This window comes from Bombus pyrosoma, linkage group LG1 (genome assembly GCF_014825855.1).
Source record: "Bombus pyrosoma isolate SC7728 linkage group LG1, ASM1482585v1, whole genome shotgun sequence".
NCBI lineage: Eukaryota > Metazoa > Arthropoda > Insecta > Hymenoptera > Apidae > Bombus > Bombus pyrosoma.
In genome coordinates, this window is record NC_057770.1 from 11,892,624 (window position 1) to 11,907,444 (window position 14,821).

A 14,821-nucleotide genomic window follows, 5' to 3' on the forward strand; every position below is an offset into this window, starting at 1 on the left:
ATCTCTATAACGATCATCGTATAACAGAACATAGATTCTTCTTATTTGAAAAGTTACCAGAAGATCTCCAATTCGAGAAAATCTATGAAGTAGCTCTCAATCTGGAAGTCAAGCAAATTACAATTACATGTTCGAAACTGCATGTTCTCTACGGGCATTAAAACAGGAAGGCATCGAACAAGATTAGCATTACAGATGGAACGATTATGGAGGACTACTGATGCTATCAATGCTTGTTGTAAAATTAAAACTTTTCTAACAGGGAGATCTTAGGGGGATCTAGGTAGAGATCTTAAATTTCTCTTCGCAGCAGGGCTGCTGGTATTCGATATCTCGATAATTGATCGAATTTTCTTTAATACTATAACGTACATACGATAATAGGTATCTACGATGATTGTACAATTGATATTTTGTAAGCCCGATGAGCTTAATTCTCCTCACGGCGGGTATCTCCACCTACTTCGCGGATCATCGATGTATCTTTCGGATAAGTCGTCGATTATAGATGAATCGATGATAGTACAGTGGTTTTTTATTTTCACGTTTGATTCGTGGAAAATTTATGTCAAAATTATCGGTCGATCTTTAATCATGCCAATAGAATTATCTTTTATTCTCTTTGTTATCTTTTGTTATATTTGTTGGATATTTGATATTTTTGTAAATTGTGACAGTGTATTTAATTCCTATCTTTGTAATTTATTAATTCGTCGAAATTTATTGGAATTATTTTATAATTATTTATTTTGCACAGGTTTTGATAATTTTTAGAACTTTTATAAGCCCTGATAGTTACATGATCTTGCGTAATATTATCTTTGAGAGAACAATATTTCAAAAATATCTGACGATTTGTATGAATTGTATTATTGATTTTTCACTAAAATTGCAAATGAAATGACCGGAACGTGTAGAATTTGAAACATGGATATCTCTTAAATAAACGAATGCAATTTCCATTCGAAAACAAGAAGAACGTGCAGCAAAAATAGTGGGATCGATAGCTGCCGGAGCTGCTCGCTAATTTTAAACTCTCTGTCGACCATTTTCACAGTTAATTAGTTAGTTTCTACAGACTCTTTTTACACTTAGGATCAATCGTACTTCGTTGCTCATTGATTCCCTCGGCTATATTTCCCCTAGCTAAAGAAGTAACCTTTCTTCTGCCTAACGTCACATATATTTCATTTTATTTCGCTTAAAAATTATTGCATTGAATATATTCTGGTATATTCCTGTTTTAACCATTTTAAGACTCGATTCTAACAGCTATTCCCAGAAAAATATGAAAGGCGTTTACAGGATAAAAAAAACAATGACATTTTACAATCTTTATTCCCATCGAATAACCGACGGGTTACAATACATCCCAAGTGCAAATTTCCTGTATTTTTCTTGTCGAAACTAATACAACAAAGTTACATAATGTGTATCCATATAGAAGCAAAATGGGCCAGGCAAAGAACGAAAGAAGTAAAGAGAGAATGGATGCAAGATCAGGGGTTTCCTTGCTGATTCAATTCAAGGGTGAATCGGGTAATTTGCAAGATATTCGACTCACCTCGTCTCGTAGCAGGTGGAGATACCTGTCATGAAAGGGAAATTAAGGTTCATCGTGCCAACAAAGTGTCAATCTCACGATGGCCTCCGTCAGCCCACACGGGCTGCACACGCGGTTCTACAACCGCGAGTAAAATACAAATACCGTGTTCGCGATGGTCAATGCCACGCAACGTACACGTTTCACGTGGGCAGAGACTAATGGTGACCCATAAGCGCGGATCACCGAACGGAGTAACAGTCCGAGCAACCTATCTCAGCTTGGTAATCTCGATGCCAAATGCCATACACGCTTTACTGCCACGTGATTAATGTTTCCTATTGAAGCTAGGACGATACTCTTCCCGGTTAAAACCCCGAACTTTACTTCTCCTACTCACGGACTCGTGGTTTGAGCTTGTTATCGATATTTAAACGAATATCTCGAGCAGGACACGCTGCTGTCTCGCACGGACAGTTGTCAGTTTATCCGACTGAACGCTGTTATTTATCATCGATATGTTCGCGTTGATCGATCGCGCGCCGGTTCGATTGGCTACGAGGAACGTGCGTCATCTGAACAAACTACGTATCTTTTCCGTTTCAATGGGGCTTCATGTTTGAATTTTACGCGAGATATGACTGGTTCTGTGGTGAAAAAAAGAAGGTTGATTATGGTGATTTATATTATTCCGATGGTTTATAGATATCTTGTTTAAGATATTTTGATTTTAGTATTGCTTCGGAGATATAAATATCTTTCTGTTTCTCTTCTCTAAGTTTTTAGGACAAAAGTTTACTCAAAGATAGTATAATCTTATTAAATATCCGAAAAAGCTATCTATAAATACTTTCAAAATTAATCAATAAATACGAGAATGTACTTCCTGAATATAGATTTTCAACTACAAAACTTTTTCTATTCATAGAACAAGAGAAATTGTTCCCTTAATTACGTAAAATTTTGATTAAAATGATCTCCTCCGATAGATTTTTAATGAAAAAAATTCAAATTTGAGGCGATAAAATTAGGTGACAGAGGGATAGAGTTAGGTATATATCATAATGTGACATATATACTCTGCATGATTTATGAACCTACCGGCACCTTCCCGTTCGTCTTTTCCACATCGTTGTTCTCCAACAGGGGTGCGCTGCTACTCTTTCCGCCCATCTCCACACTTAGGGGTTCCGGTTTTAGTTGAAGACTCGCCGCGGAAGGGGAGGACGGGGCTCTGGGAGGTGTTTCCAATAATTCTCCAGAGCTTAGCGAACTACTCGCTGTAGTGGACAGACCTATTAAATAAAATATTAAACAAATTATTCACTCATGAAAATTGTCATAGAACGCTCGAAACGTCGTTACTGTGAAACACATCGTTCGCTTTAAAGAATCAGAAGAAGGACTTATCAAACTGATCACAAAACATTTAATAAGCTTTAGTTCTTACAAGAATATGAGACGATCTTGAAGTGCTATGAAATATGAATAACAAGGCGAATTTTTAATACATTGGTGGTGCATTGATATATGTAATATTGGTGGTGATATATATAATATTTAAAAAAATGGACTTGATCATTCCTCCTGAAAGTATTATACATATGTATATAATAACTACAGTAACGCGTCTCTTTGTTTCCTTTTTCTATCTTCATAGAAATCTACATATCTTCTCTTCTCTTCATTTTCTACATATTCCATTATTCATGCTCAATTCTATTATTTATATCCTTCTTGATTCTTAATTAGCTTTCACTGTACATATATAAACATTACATAAATTTTTATTTCATAATAATCCTTGTAGTCAACGATTGGAGCCAAGAAACTCATTGGCATTTCAATAAAAATCAGAAATACATAATAGCATTTCTACAAAACAGCATTTCTACAAACTTATTAAAGAACCTTCCTACTTAACCAATATATATATACACCCCACCCCTATGATTTCTTCATTACATCTCACGCAGCAATACCCACAGTCGCAGATTCTTTCTATTTGCATTCGCTGGAGGGGAACGTCGATTACCATCGAAACCTTTCCCCAGCTCGACGAAGAATTTTTCCCTCGATTAAACGTTGCGGCTCGGTTAATTGCTTCGCAAACGGACAGGACAAAAGCGGTGTTTGACTTTGCAGAATATTGTTCCCTCGAAAACGAGCGGCATTGGAACCGTGCAATTTGCATGTCCGTTGAATGCACGACGTGTTTAGAGGCGCGATTAGCGCCGTCCACGCGTCATAGCATGTTAATGAAACTCACACAGAGGCAAATTGGTCGGCCGAGGCGGTTTGATCCTCGGCAGGGTGTCGTCGAGCCCGCTGCTGCTGTCCACTGCGTCCTGCGAATATTGGTCGTCGATTTCCTTCGTCTGCGTGTGTACGCTCTCGCGTTTGATCCACACGTCCTGCGAATGTTTATCGTTCCTCGAGTTCAACTTCGATGGCCGCCGCCGGATCCTCTCCCAGGTCTCTTTGCGGTGACACTTGCTGGAGGACGGGGCTGTGACCGAGAAGATGACTCTTTGATGATGCAATGAAGCCTTGAGTGTTCGAACGTGTTTGGATTAGTATAAAAGATATGTTTATCCGAGGATAAGTTAATGTATAGTGGCCCACCAAAGTATTTAAACACTTGTAGAAACTTTTTATGGACATAGGCGGATGTAGGAAAACATATAACACATTGGAATTTTAAATGAAATATTAAGTTATTATATATGAAGTGTCAGTTTACTTTGGAATAGAAAGATGTGTTGATGATCTGAAGATAACTTAATTTGTGATTCGGATATTTGGGAGAACGAAGGATTGAAATTTGAAAAGAAATGTTGATATGAAGAAAGAAGATAAGCTTTCGTTATGATGAGTATGCTTTTGTCCCTTTTTACCAAAGTAAGTTTATTAACACATTAATAATCCCTTGGGCTATATTATACGTATATAATTTAGGGTTAAAACCAATCTTAATGTAAAACCTCCTACTGATTCTTTCTTTACTATATGGTAACATTTCATATAACCCAGTATCAAGGCTTTTAATACTACGAATTATTATTATTTCAATATTTTAGAATTATGAGATCGCGAATGTTTACGCAAATTCAAGTTTTTATGAACAGAACTAAAAAAGTGCAACGTAAGCAGAGATTTTATTCACGAAAAATTGTAGTGATTATTATACCTTTGATATTTTATATATTTCCGTATACTGTATATATCCTTTACTTCTTCACATTTTACAATTTCTCATAAATGCATAAACATTCAAAATCTACTAATTGCATTAATTCATGCAAATTTTGCCGAAACACACAATAACCATAAAACATTTCAAATTGCACGGTTAAATAGCTAAGAACGACGTTCTCGAGGAAAGTACACGCAATACGTAATTTCATTTGGAGAAGCAATAATCGACTTACGCTTAACTATCCGTCGATCGGTGCTTCTAGGAGGACTGGCGGTGCCGATGCCGCTCTCGAGCGGAGATGCTCTGTCGGTCGTATCCGGCGACAGGCTTCCGGAGGAAATCTCGTCCATGCTCTGCAGAAGATCTTGCGACGACGACGACGATCTATTGTCGTCGTCCACGGTGTCTTGCGGCGAGCCAGGGTCCAACGTGCTCTCGTCTTGCAACGATTGCGAATCCATTTGCGATTCAGCTGCGAACATTCATTTATAGACCAGAATAATAAATCCATCGGGCGAATATCCATTTCTCAATGTTTACATTTTTGTTATTGAAATGAACGCCCGATTGGTAGTTGAGGATGAAAACTGATTAACAGGTTAACACTATGAAAACTGACTATTTACATGATTAACTTTTGTTTCTATTAAGTTTACGAAATCAATTGTTGTAATTACGGACAATTATGATGAATTTGACATCTATTGTAAATCAATGCGTTTGTATACCATTCCAAGCTTTATTTAGAGCTTATTATATTTTCTTGCAGCTCGTTTTGTCTAAAATAAGTTATATCGTATTTATATGCGTGATTTGTCTTTACTCATTTTTAATTCAATTTCAATTACTGAACTAAGAATAAACAATATTTTATTAGAGATCTTCAAATCCAAGAATTGAAATACTAATAGATAAAGGAAAAAAATCTTCTCATTCCTAAATGATAAAGCATGATAATTAACAATGTTCTTTTAGTTCATACTTTCTATTTGAAATCCATTTCCTAAAAAATACACTTTCTTGAGTTGCATCGCTCTTATAGCTATCAACGATATACGTATATAACATTAGTTAATGAAATATTGAAAGTAGCCATAAATAAATAAGAAAAGAACGTGCCATAAATTCACTTCTTCCGTAGGTTGTCGTGTTTTATTGACACTGGCTATTAGTCGTGAAATACGGACAGAAGTAGAAGTTCAAATAACGACTTGATGGAGCAGGAAGAACGCTCGAATAAACGTGAGAGTTACCTCGTGGAGAGTCACAATCACTGACCCATGTGAAGCTGGAACTTCTCGAAATAGCTGGCGAAGTTTGCGTCGCCATGTCGGCACAAGTAAGCGAATCTATCGGTGGGCTGTTCGGGCAGCATGAACCAGAGCCATTTCGGATCTTCGATAACAGGGATTGAAGAGAAATCGGTAGCTGAAAGTGTTTCACTTCGTTACTCGAAGCACAGATTTGATCTTGTTACCTGTAATGTTCTACCGTCGACTTTCTGCAACCGGTGCTCATCGAACAAATAAATCTAATTCCGACTCATTGAACATTTATTTTTCAAAATTTCATTTTCGCGTGTCTATATTTATTAATATCTCAAACTTTGCTGGTAAAATTATTGAAAATTAACTAAATATTAACCAAAATATTATATAAAATTTTTTTGTGAAAACCAACATCAGATCCATTAAACTATAATATATGCTATATTGAAGTATATAAAATAATTAGAAGTATATAATATCGATTTTAAATATTATTTTAATATTAACGCTAATCCTAAAAACAAAAATTCCGAAACATATCATTCCGATAGGTTTGATAGTTCCATTGATATATCGTAGTTCTACGAATAAAAAGGAAAGTAAATGTGACGCATACTATAGCTCATGATATTAGAAATGAACCTTCAAAAAAATAAAAAAGAAAATTCATAAATACTCACCGAACCAGATCTAGAATTCTGTTCGTCCAGTATTTTCTTCACGTCCACATTCTCCACTCGATCAAACTTTCCACTATCGACGCTTCCTATTGAACCAACGTGGTCGTCTTTCGGAAGATCGCAGCTAACACCTACGTCGTTGCCTCTCGATCTCGAAAGCGAGAATTTTTTCAAATCTACAGGACTAACTTGTCTCACATCCTTATCAGACTCCGACAATCTTTTCGCTGATATATCCGAACGTAAAGTCAACGGCGAAACGGCTCTTTTCTTCGAAAGACCTTTGGAATTGATTCGGCCATTCTTCCCCTGCAACGTGTCGTTCTCCATATGAAGAAAATCTTGATCAGGTAACGAGGAGACTCTGACAAGAACAACATCCTCTGTGTTCTCATGAAAAACAGGCGCGTGTTTCTTCCACAGAAACTTCGAAAATGGGGACTTTTTCTCCTCCGTTGGCGTGACTGGTGCCGATTTAGGCCCGTTACCGTCCAACGACCTCGGCCCAGGCGAATGTATTTTATCCTCATCCAGGTCATAGTCGGGATCCATCGCGTTTTGATCGTCATTGCGCCGAATTCTAGCCAATCTCGGCACTCTCCTCCGTTTCTGGTTCGCCAAATTCATCGGCAGGCTAGTCTTCCTGTGGGCGTCCAACCGTTGTCTCGGTGGTAGTTTCGCGCTCGACTCGTCTTTATCCATATCGATACCGAGCAAATTGTACGAGCCGATCTGCGAAGGTCCAACTGCTTTCTTGTCATCGACTTCTTCATTGGTCTTCGAACTTATCTCTACATGTTTCTTTGGTTGGTCGTAACTGTTTCCAAGGTACTTGGCGCGCGAATCATCTTCTTCCTCTTTCTCCACCGCACGTCCGCGATCCAGTTTCGACGATAGACTAGAAGTATTTCGATTGATCTGCCCGTGATCCTCCATGAAGCTCATAAATGATGAATTATTTGGCTGGTCGTAGTCGGTGTTCAAGACATCTCTATGGTATCCTCGTTGATATCTATGTGCAACGATGATGCGTTGCAGATCTTCGGGTAAGCTTCCGCTCTTTCTTCGATCGTTCTCCGCGGAAACGATCCGATCCCGTGGCTCGTCGTAGTCCGAGCTCAACAGGAAGCGATAGGCTGTCTCGTCGCTGAACAACTTTCCATTTCGTCGATCACGGTTCTCCTTGTTCGGCCGGGACGATGATCGATCGGTGCTCGCCTCGCACGAGCTTCCAACGGAACTCTCGCTGTCCGATATGCCGAACTCGTTCAACAGCTCCTTGTACTGCACGATCCTCAACTCTTCCTTGTTCCTCTTCCGCTCCAGCTCTTTCGTCAGCTCGTTGATTTCATTCGCGATGATCGTGTTGAAGTTCGACCATTCGCCGATGTCCTCGACGGCGTTGCAGGTCCTACCGGCGGAGTTCTGTCGTCTGAACGCGAAGCTTTTTGCGGGAAGCGATTTCACGTTGCACAGATCGGTCGTCGCATAGCACGTTGCCTGCACCGGCGCCGTCTGTGGGGGATACTTTGGCTCGCCTGTAATGATCAAGGGAGTCGACGGCGCTGACTCGATGATTTCACCAATCTCTTCCTGTTGAACAGAAAGTAGAGATACGTTAATGATACGTTAAGGGCAACGGATGTTTAGTGGGAGAAAACCTTGAAGGTTTGTTTTCAAATATTTATAGATGATTGGGAGTATGAGATTGGTGAAATTAAGATCGATGAATTTCTTAGAAACATTACAATTTCTATAAGACACAATTTTACAAACAATCTTTTCTGGAAAAAATCAGCATGGTTGAAGCGATTTGAATAACTGTTTGAAAAACTTTTCAACCGCCATCCAAAAACCATTTTTTATTAATTTTTAAATACTGTTATATCTCTGTTGCTATACCTCTTCGCTAGGCAAGAATACAATCAGAGAAGGTAACAAGTAGAATGAACTTATCATCGCCAGACATGAAAACAGCGAAGAAACAACGACATTTAAATGAAAGGAAACCGTGTACGGCATATACATAGCTGTAGCAAGAGTTGATGGGATCGACATTGGCATTACGATTCCTTCGAGCCTCATTTCTCTCGATTATGTTACAGCAACCGTCAGAGATCAATATTAATATCCGGAGAAACGGTGCGTCTTGCAACTTAATAACAGCGCCTCACATAGAATGTCGAACTGAAATGTCAGCTAACGAAATCACAATCGAATACAGATTGCAGGCTGAACGTCGAGGAGATAATAACAGTCTATATACCTAGATACAGTTTCCTACTCTGTGCAATGTACATATTTCTAATCCTTGAAAGCAAAGAAAACCTCCAGTTGCAACGCGTCGGTATCTCATCGGCTACCATCGCTGATAAATCTTAACGCGAGAAATGGAACTAATTCGTTTGAAATAGCTAGTGTTGAAATCGGTTCGACACACATATAAAATGGTTTATAATGAAGTAGTTATGTTGCTGACAGTAACGACACGAGTCTCGATGATCCTAATATACGTCGCAGAACGAAAAATCGAATGAACGAATGTTATTCTTTTCCCATTATTCTCAACCGACGTTCGCTTACGGCTGGCCATAGAAAGTGATGCTTCTAATTTATGAGCTGATCTTCGCCGTAGACAAGGGTCAATTAACCTCGATCACCGGTTTAGAAACCTGTTCAGTTTGTACGACACTTGTTCGACTTTTCTACTCGTTCGACGCCTGCTAATCTTATGGACGCGTTTACTGATCGGTGTTGCCTCGGTTTCATGACAACGTACCAGCCGTAATGGAAGTGATTTCGAATAGTTAAAAAGGTTATGTAAGAGATAATAACGTGGCATGGTGGAGAACTTGCCCGGTTAATGATGATATAGTGTCTAGCTGGCGGCTAACGCTGTAACGAGGACCTTACGTATCGCGTCGCTAACGTGGAAACATGAAATTCACATGTAACTGGTGTTGCTGATTTTAATACAACGTCGCTGAACGTTCTGAAAACGATATTTATTGCATCGCCACGAGTTATAGACTCTGATGGATCTTACTGCTTTGCGTTTACTTCCGATATTTCGATTTTTAAGTCGCTTTCACTTTCATGGTTTAAAAAATGAATCTATTTTCGTGGTGTTTTTTATTTGTACTAATAAGGCAATAGACTGCGACTATTTGTGCAAATTCATATTTTTTCAACAGTCATAAAGAATTTCTTCGTGTCTTACTTTTTATATGTTGGCAATACCATACCGTAAACTGTACTTTACTTCTGATATTTTACACATTTTTGTATAAGTAAATCTGTATAATCTATAAAATGACCTGTTTCGGTATAAAAAAATTACAAAATGTTCAAAATGTAGGACACGATCTATTCTCCTACAATTAAACATTTCGATATAACTTTCTCTCCAGGTTTTGACAGTTTGTCAAAACTGTTCATTTTCACCTAGTGCGAACGAGGCTAAGCTTCCATCCATCAAAAACTTTCGAACCGTTAAAGTGAAACACTAGAAAAGCTAGTATCTCTAGCAACGAAATAAAATAAAAATAAGAAAAATTTTTCTTTGTTCCAAGCTCATCGATCATTAACTGCATACTTGTAATAGGATCCACATGCAATTTTAGAACTTGCAAGTGGCCAATGAGCCGCATCGATATCATGCGTTCTTTTCCCCACCGAATGCTTGTTCGCCGACCCAATAGTCATTTCTCTCTTTACTACAGTAATATTTTCATTTTGCATCATGTCAAGCATCGTTATATATTTCTTTAGAGAAACGTATTCCATGCTCTGTTTGTTTAACCCCTTCAGTGATATAGTCATACGTACACAGATCCACGTTTTATAGTGGACAGCGTCGAAGCAAAGGCTAGAGTAAGGAGTAAAGCGAATGTCTATTTAAGTCCTGTTTCTATATAAAAACCGGTTCATAAAAACCGGAATTTGCATTAATATCTAGAATCTACCCATTACGCTAATAAAATTTGCTCTGCGTAGGTTTTCACAAACTGGTTAATACAAAAAAGATTAATTTGAATTTACACTATTCGAGGGCAATTCGACTGACTCACGTTTTATAGTCAATATAAGCGAATCAAAAGATCGCATCACCTTCGACGTACCAGTGATCTATCAACCACGCATTCTGCTCGCTATGGCGCGCGTAATGAAAAGCTTGATTAAACCTACTTGCGGCTAGGTCGAATTGTGATCTCGCGGCTGAGATACCAAGGTGCTGATACGCGCGTCTATCATTAATCAAACGAGCGAATAATATTCGTGCACGCGTTCCTTCTAAAGAGATCCTTTTAATGCGCCGGCAACGCGGACCCATCGAACTCGAGATGAAACTGAAAAATTGCCTCTCCTCGTTCGATCGTCTTCGTATCGCATCTTTCACCGTGAATTCTTTTTCCACCTGCACAAAGGAGCCTTTTCATTTGTATTTATTCCGTTACGAAGGCGCGTCTCGATTTTAATTACATTCTCTTACACGTCGGAATTGGACTTCGAATTATCTTTAAGTAACTGTAAATTCAATTTATACGAGCTTACGATCGACACACGGCCAATTCAATGGCGCTATCGTACGATGATATCGATTGCAATCCCTGCTGCGAGGATGGACGGTACTTTAACATCGAGAGATCTCAGAAGCGGACTATATAAGTGCCTACCTTTGATTCGTTCGTTGGACTCGATCGTGTTATCTGGTACGTGAATTTTGTTCATCGCAAAATTGCCATCCACTCGTCCTTATATTGAATGAAATCTAATTATTACACTAGCTAATCGAATTTGTAGTATTTGAAGGATTTCTTGGGAATCTATTTCTCAATCGCTTTCGAATTATTGAGCTAGAAACTTGGGTGATGAAATTTAATCAATTAATTAAAAACAAATTAAAAAGAAATTAAAGAAACTTAAAGAATTGGAAAAAAATTAGGAAATTAAATTAATATTTTAATCGGATTTGCTCCATTTTATAAGATTTCTTGGCAGTTTTATCTTCCATCGTTTCAAATACCTCGTTCTCCTATTTACTATATATTGTCAAGCAGATTATAATAGAATTCTATTTATTTGAACTTATCGAGGAACAAACAGCTCATATACCTAATAGAATTTGATTGATTTTCCTCCTTATTCACAATATCCAAATAAGTAGCTTCAATCAACAGGAGTTTAATTGCAACATGAAGGATCATCTAACATTTTTCCAAGATTTTCACTCGATTTAATACCATAGATTTCATTAATATTTATCTAGTTACTAATTCTTTTTCCATGTAGATTATACAATTCTATGAAGTTTGAAGAAATTTAAGTATTTACTGCACTATTGCGCTTCTTAAGCCAAACTTTGTATCTATTATCATCGATTTGTATCCTTAGTTTCTTAAACTATTTATTTTTTAATACATTTTTATACCTAGATAAAACAATACCTACCTTAGATACTATAATTTACCACATTTTGAATAATATTGCATTTGTACTATTTTTATATATTATTTCACTGGACGCATAGCGAGTTAATTAAGAATTACCTACAATTTCATTCCAGCAGATAAAATCCAAATAAATGGAATTTTATCGTGAATATTTTCTAACAAAGAAATGAAGTTCCACTGTAAAATTTCATTACGCAAAATAAATGGAATATCGCGAAATGGCGCTTCACTGTAAAATTTCAGTGAAATATATAAATGGAAATTGGACAAACGAAGTTTCACTGTAGTTTCCATGGACAATCGCGGTCAGATGCATGAATTAAGCGGCTGCAATTGCGTCAGCGACGCATCGAAAGGAGAATTAGTGGTCTGGTGCGATCGTTTAAACGGTAGAAAGATAGATACATTGGAGTACAGATTAGTCACCGATAAGAATCCGATGGACAACGCAGTGATAGTTATATTCCGTTGTCCCACGTAAGTCAGCTGCTGGCTTCAGGCGCACAATGCAACACCCGTGTCAGGACAATGGGAAGCTCGTGCTCGATGATTAATCGCCAGACTGGTTATAATAATGCGAACCCGCAGCCAGAGAAGTAACTATGGTTTTATTGCGATAGGATCGAAAGCCGAGACTTCATCGCTACGGAATGAGAGATGTTCACAGGCAGATCGTAATTAGATGAATTGTTTAATTTGTTGCAATTTTATGATTTCTTTTTTTAATGGTCTGTATTGTATTAGAATGTTTCATAGACAACAAATAGCCTGGCGACTGTACAGAAAAATGTAACGTGAGTTATTGTAGCAGGGCTTTACATACATTAACCAATTTTTTAAAGAATGTTCTTGTATTAATATCCGTCTACGCATAAGACAACTCGAAATTGTTTCTTTTATTCTTAAATATAGTAAAAGAATATAAACTTTATTTGGAATGAAAACCATAAAAGTATCCTGTACTACACGAAGAATATGAAGATTTCTTATGACTAAGATTATTCTTCCACGACAGTCATTGTCATAGCAATTAAGCAAATAACCACCTTGCGCAAGAAAATTCCACGGACGTTTCTCTAATCACTTCGTTATCCGTGCAATCTCGAGCAGGAAGAAAACGGTCGCTAAAAGCACGCGAGCCGAGCTTTCACATAAATATCAGCTTGATAAATGCACTAGCGGCCGCATTATGGATGGAGAATATTAGAATGGAATCGCGATGCCGATTGTAGGCGTGCATCTGGTTGAGATTAAATGCAATACCAATCAAGACGATTCACAAGCACTTCCGTGTCAGACAGTGGAAACATTGCGCTGTTTTAACGACCGACTTTCCTTTAATTGTCTTTTGCAATCAACGTTCAAATTGAACGTTTGAATTTGTGGTTAGGCAGAGGATAAGTGAAACCACGGTGAAATCAAACCATCTACCTTAAAGTTTCAATACCAATGCGTAACCAATAGAAGTATTCGATTGAAAACATTTATAAAATATTGTTAAGTGCGATAATAAATGTTCTATAAACAATTGCAATTGAAGGTAAATATAGAATTTCACAGAATGCACTTTGTAATCTGCTTAAGTATCGTAATGCACAAGTTGAGTTATGAGACATAAAAGATTCGATTTTTTATTTTATTATATTTTATGATTGTATAAGGCACCGGTATTATACACTCGAATAATAATTTTTAACTTTTCAATTTACCGTGGGACCTATCAAAATGATTGAAAACCTCTTCGTTCGAAGCTGCAGTATTAAAGGATATAAATTTTAAAGTGAAATGCCATAGGGTGCTTCGAAGCCCCTTTGCAGCTGTTCAAACAATAGAAAATAAATTCAACCCGCTCTCTGTAGCGACAAATGTGAGAAGCGAAAAGGAAAGTCTCTTCTATCAAAAGGGGGAAAGTGCAAACACAAGATAATATACAAACGAAATTAAAACCAATTACACGTGCATAAAGGCAACATTGTAACGGTATTCGAAACATTCTCTTCAAACCATTGTTTTCCTCTTTCTAAATACTAATCTTATCCTTTAAACTCTAACAACAAACATTAGTTCGTTATTAACTACCACTAATTATCAGACATTTAGTATATTCAGAACGTAGAATACTTATAAAAATTTTACGTTAGCATGTATTAGTTTTCTTTTATTTTAACCCTGGACGAAAGGTCTCCTTACAACCAAGACACTTTCTGTATCTCTTTTCCTGTCTTCCATCCTGTCATTCTGTCTTTCTTTTTTTCTCCTTTCCCTTACCTACCTTCATGCATTTCCCCTTCTTCCTATTTTCTTTTCCTTTTTCCTATTCTCCCTTCCTTTTCTTCCATTCTTCGTTGCGATGTAGACCGCGAATATTAAATACTTATAGTGAACGCGTTTTTCACATTATATGCATTTTGCATCCTGTATATTTATACACTTCTAAACTTCACATATATGCAAATGAATAAACATCTACAGTTTATTTATTACCTCCTTTTTTTTCCATTCTCTGCTACCATTTCTTCTTTTTTTTCTATTCCAAACCTGTACCTTCTTTCCCTCTTCATCTCCTTTCCGCATTTTCCCTTCTTCCAAAATACACACAACATATTCGAGACATTTCGGTCAGATTCGAACCTATTACGAACATACTTAATCCCATCTCTAGCTATGAGATGAATACT

At 37.4% G+C, this 14,821-nt stretch overlaps 1 protein-coding gene across 3 annotated transcripts in view; it reads right to left on the reverse strand.

The window, feature by feature from the left end:
* LOC122566990 (rho GTPase-activating protein 7-like) overlaps positions 1 to 14,821 on the reverse strand; it is a 352,400-nt gene that overhangs the window by 222,351 nt on the left and 115,228 nt on the right. For 2 of the 3 annotated variants that reach the window (XM_043725034.1, XM_043725023.1), the window contains exons 3-7: positions 6,691 to 8,283; positions 5,996 to 6,170; positions 4,975 to 5,214; positions 3,813 to 4,052; positions 2,645 to 2,838 (exon numbers count right to left, since the gene is read on the reverse strand). In XM_043725034.1, coding sequence (XP_043580969.1) covers positions 2,645 to 2,838; positions 3,813 to 4,052; positions 4,975 to 5,214; positions 5,996 to 6,170; positions 6,691 to 8,283 — 2,442 coding nt within the window. The remainder of the gene's footprint in view (positions 1 to 2,644; positions 2,839 to 3,812; positions 4,053 to 4,974; positions 5,215 to 5,995; positions 6,171 to 6,690; positions 8,284 to 14,821) is intronic. The other variant, XM_043725043.1, reaches the window with a different exon arrangement.